Source organism: Limulus polyphemus, unplaced genomic scaffold, assembly GCF_000517525.1.
Source record: "Limulus polyphemus unplaced genomic scaffold, Limulus_polyphemus-2.1.2 Scaffold10907, whole genome shotgun sequence".
In the NCBI taxonomy this organism is placed as follows: domain Eukaryota; kingdom Metazoa; phylum Arthropoda; class Merostomata; order Xiphosura; family Limulidae; genus Limulus; species Limulus polyphemus.
Genome location: NW_013676517.1, coordinates 14,501 through 18,001, shown reverse-complemented (window position 1 = coordinate 18,001; position 3,501 = coordinate 14,501). Strand labels below are relative to the sequence as shown.

Sequence of the window (3,501 nt, the reverse complement as noted above, 5' to 3'; positions counted from 1 at the left end):
GATACTGATTTGTTTTTCTCAAACGACTGTTAATATACTAAATCTTTATTTATTTTATTAGCAGTTACAGCTTTTAGAGTAAGTTAGATATGTTTTTAGAACAGGTACGACGTTTCGATAAATGGTGCGATCATTCTCAAGCTGTAACTTGTAATTAAATATATTTAATTACTAAGTAAACTCAAAACGTAAAAGGTGTTATTACACTTCATTGCGCTCATCGTGACGTTAGACGACACTAACAGAGCGAGAGATTCTCGTTGTTAGTTTCTTATTTTATTGTTGTTTTAGGAGTCAGACATGGGACTGGGGAACTTCAACCCCTCCAAGAAACGTAGCGCTGTGGTCGACTTTCTAATCACAAATATTGAGCATGGCGGACTGCGGATAATAACTCTGCGGAACAGAAGAAAAACTGAAAATGTATTGTCCTTTGCTGCTACCGTACAGGGGAAGGTGTGGCTCTGTCTTTTGGGTACCATGGTGATTACTGTAGCTTTGATGGCATTGACCAATCAGATGAAAGTTGCTGATAACGAGAACAAATCAACAAGTGAGGCCCGCAACAGTAAAGAAATATGGACGAATTCCGTGTTCTTCGTGTACAGCGCACTATTACAACAAGGTAACCGTTTAAAATCATAAATAATATTCAACGTTAAACTAGTACACAATTAAAAAACCTTTTTATCTGAGGCCTTCAAAAGTTGACGACTCTACATGTTTCGACGTTACACTCCTAAGGATGACGTTGTAGAGTCGTCAACTTTTTGAAGGCCATAGATAGGCCTAAATAAAATGTTTTTAATTGTGTACCAGTTTAAGGTTGAATATTATTTATGATTTAAACTTTATACAAAAGTGACAAAATACTATAATTAAAGTAACCGTTTCTTAAAAGTTGAGGATTGTGGGTAGTGATTTATAGTATCTATCCGTTACGCCTAGACAACATTAAACATTTTGGTATAAAATAACCCGTAAAGAAAGACGTGTATCCTATTCTTCTGTATTCATTTAGAACCCGTTAAGAAACGGAAGACCAGTATTTTACTTGGAATGAACATACATATATCGTAGGTCATTAAACACCATGATATATAGATATTTGAAACTATGTTATCCTTGTTACTGAGTATATATATATATATATTGTTACGCCTCTGGTCGTTTGTTAATTTCCCGTATAATTTCTTTCCGATGAAACTTTAGCGATACAAGTCTTTTCTTAAATAAAACTAGTTTATTCTTTCTCAATTCAACTTTGTAATACACTTAATTTATACAGTTATTTTAAAGACACGCTATAATTCACGCTAGAGGGCGTCTAGCACATATTGGATTATACGTGATGTTCCCCGATCCTTCTAGAATATCATGACGTGTTACCAGCGTCACGTGACTACCACTGTCGTAAAAATATATACGCACACACGCATTTAATCTAATGAAAACATTTTGAATGTGAAAAAAAAAAAAGATAATCCACCAAGAAGTTCGGGTAAAATAAACTGGTAACCGTTTGGTATGCCCCTTCATCAATAAGCCTGAAACTTAAAACGCTATAAACCGAGTTTTGATATCTGTGGTGGGCACAGCACAGATAGTCCATTGTGTAGCTTTATACATAATAATAATAACCCCTCGGGTATATTTAGATTATTAATTTTCGAAGTTTTTTTATGGTTGAGAATCTTAAATTGTACTTCTCGGTTATAAAGTATATCAAACACCACGTAATGAGGATGTTTATAAATAATGTCATTTAAAATGAAACCTGAGTTCAGAATTGAAGTTAACTTTGTGACTAATCATCTTCGGCACAGAAGAAACTCGAAACTATCTTATATTAACTTTCTGTTGTTTGTTTCTCACCTGAAGGTTCGTATCTCACTCCCAACACGATTTCTGGAAGAACCGTGTTCGTGATCTGGTGGTTGTTCGCTGTGGTATACTACGCCTGTTACACCGCCACTCTGACCTCGTCCTTCGCTGTCAAAGAACCACCTTCCCCCATTAATTCGATCTACGACCTTTTAAATACACCTAGCTATAGGTTCGGGATGAGAAAGGGAACGTTCCATCTCAGATATTTTAAGGTAAACAATAACCTGCGATCCACTGTTTACCAGATCAGTTTAATAGAAACATAGGTTCGGCAGTAACGCCCTCTTGCTGTTGTTTTTTCAGGTGTCAGTAACGAATGAAGAGAACCCTCTTGCTGTTGTTTTTTCAGGTATACATAGGTTCGGCAGTAACGAATGAAGAAAACAATGTACTTAGATTGTAAACTTCGTCTCTAAGTTATGTCGTGTCGCATCCACCTACACACTGTCGTAGAGACAGTTAATGTACTTAGATTGTAAACTTCGTCTCTAAGTTATGTCGTGTCGCATCCACCTACACACTGTCGTAGAGACAGTTAATGTACTTAGATTGTAAACTTCGTCTCTAAGTTTAATTTAAAAAAATATTTTACGAACTTAATTTACTGGTGATTTATAGATAGTCTTCTTCTTATTTTAGCACAGAGTTACACAATGTGCTATCTGATTTTAGCGTTTTTAAGATTATCGCTGACCCACTGGGGACCAACTTATTTGTGTAGGAGATAATATATTTAATCTTAGTTCTTAAACGTTTACTCGTAACTGTTTCTTTAGTTTTTGTTTTTAAAGTGAAAAATATTTTTACATTATTATTATGGGTATGTCTGCGGACTTACAACGCTAGAAACAGGGTTTCGATAACTGTGGTGGGCAGAGCACAGAGAGCCTATTGTGTAGCTCTGTGTTTAAATTACAAACAAACAAATTATTATGGGTGAAACAGAAATGTTTACCTGATGACGATTTTTTATATGTTTGTATTCGTTGTGAAGGACTGAAAGTCACACACTGGGTTATCTGTACTCTACCCACCATAGGGATCTAACCTCGTATATTAGAATTATAAGCCCTCAAGGTTATCGTTGAGCCACGAGGGGCCATATACCTCTTGCTGTTGTTTTTCAGGTGTACATAGGTTCGGCCTACACACTGGCGTAGAGACAGTTTGGATGCGACACGACATAATTATCGCTGGTAAATTTAAATTGTCATAATTTAATTATTCAAAATACAATAAATTATAATAAATTAATGTACGCTGAAGTGTCGAAATACAACATGTTATATTTTACAACTGATAAGTTTGTGATAAATACTGCTTGATTTCACCCACTTTACCCCAAACCACACATATATATACTAGCTGGAGTCCCCGTTCATGATCACTGAAAGGTTATCTTAGGACATGAAAAGTTACTTCCCTTGTACATAATTGTAAAAAACGCCCATAAAAAAAATTGTAAAACACAAAATATGAAACCACAAATTTTCCATGTATCTCCGCATGGTCCCAAAAAACCATGCCAAATTTGAGGAAGGTCCATCAACAGGGACGAAGTAGTAGTAAAAAACGCTCATAAAAACCTCAAAATGCAAAAACTGAAAATCTGTA

The 3,501-nt window shown here is 35.4% G+C and overlaps 1 protein-coding gene across 1 annotated transcript in view; it reads left to right on the top strand.

Annotated features, from left to right (window-relative positions):
* The first annotated feature begins 470 nt into the window (after positions 1 to 470).
* The window catches only part of LOC111083725, a 5,695-nt gene continuing 2,664 nt past the window's right edge, over positions 471 to 3,501 (top strand). Inside the window, exons 1-2 of the mRNA XM_022380390.1 lie at positions 471 to 625; positions 1,882 to 2,099. Coding sequence (XP_022236098.1) covers positions 481 to 625; positions 1,882 to 2,099 — 363 coding nt within the window. The 5' untranslated portion in view covers positions 471 to 480. The remainder of the gene's footprint in view (positions 626 to 1,881; positions 2,100 to 3,501) is intronic.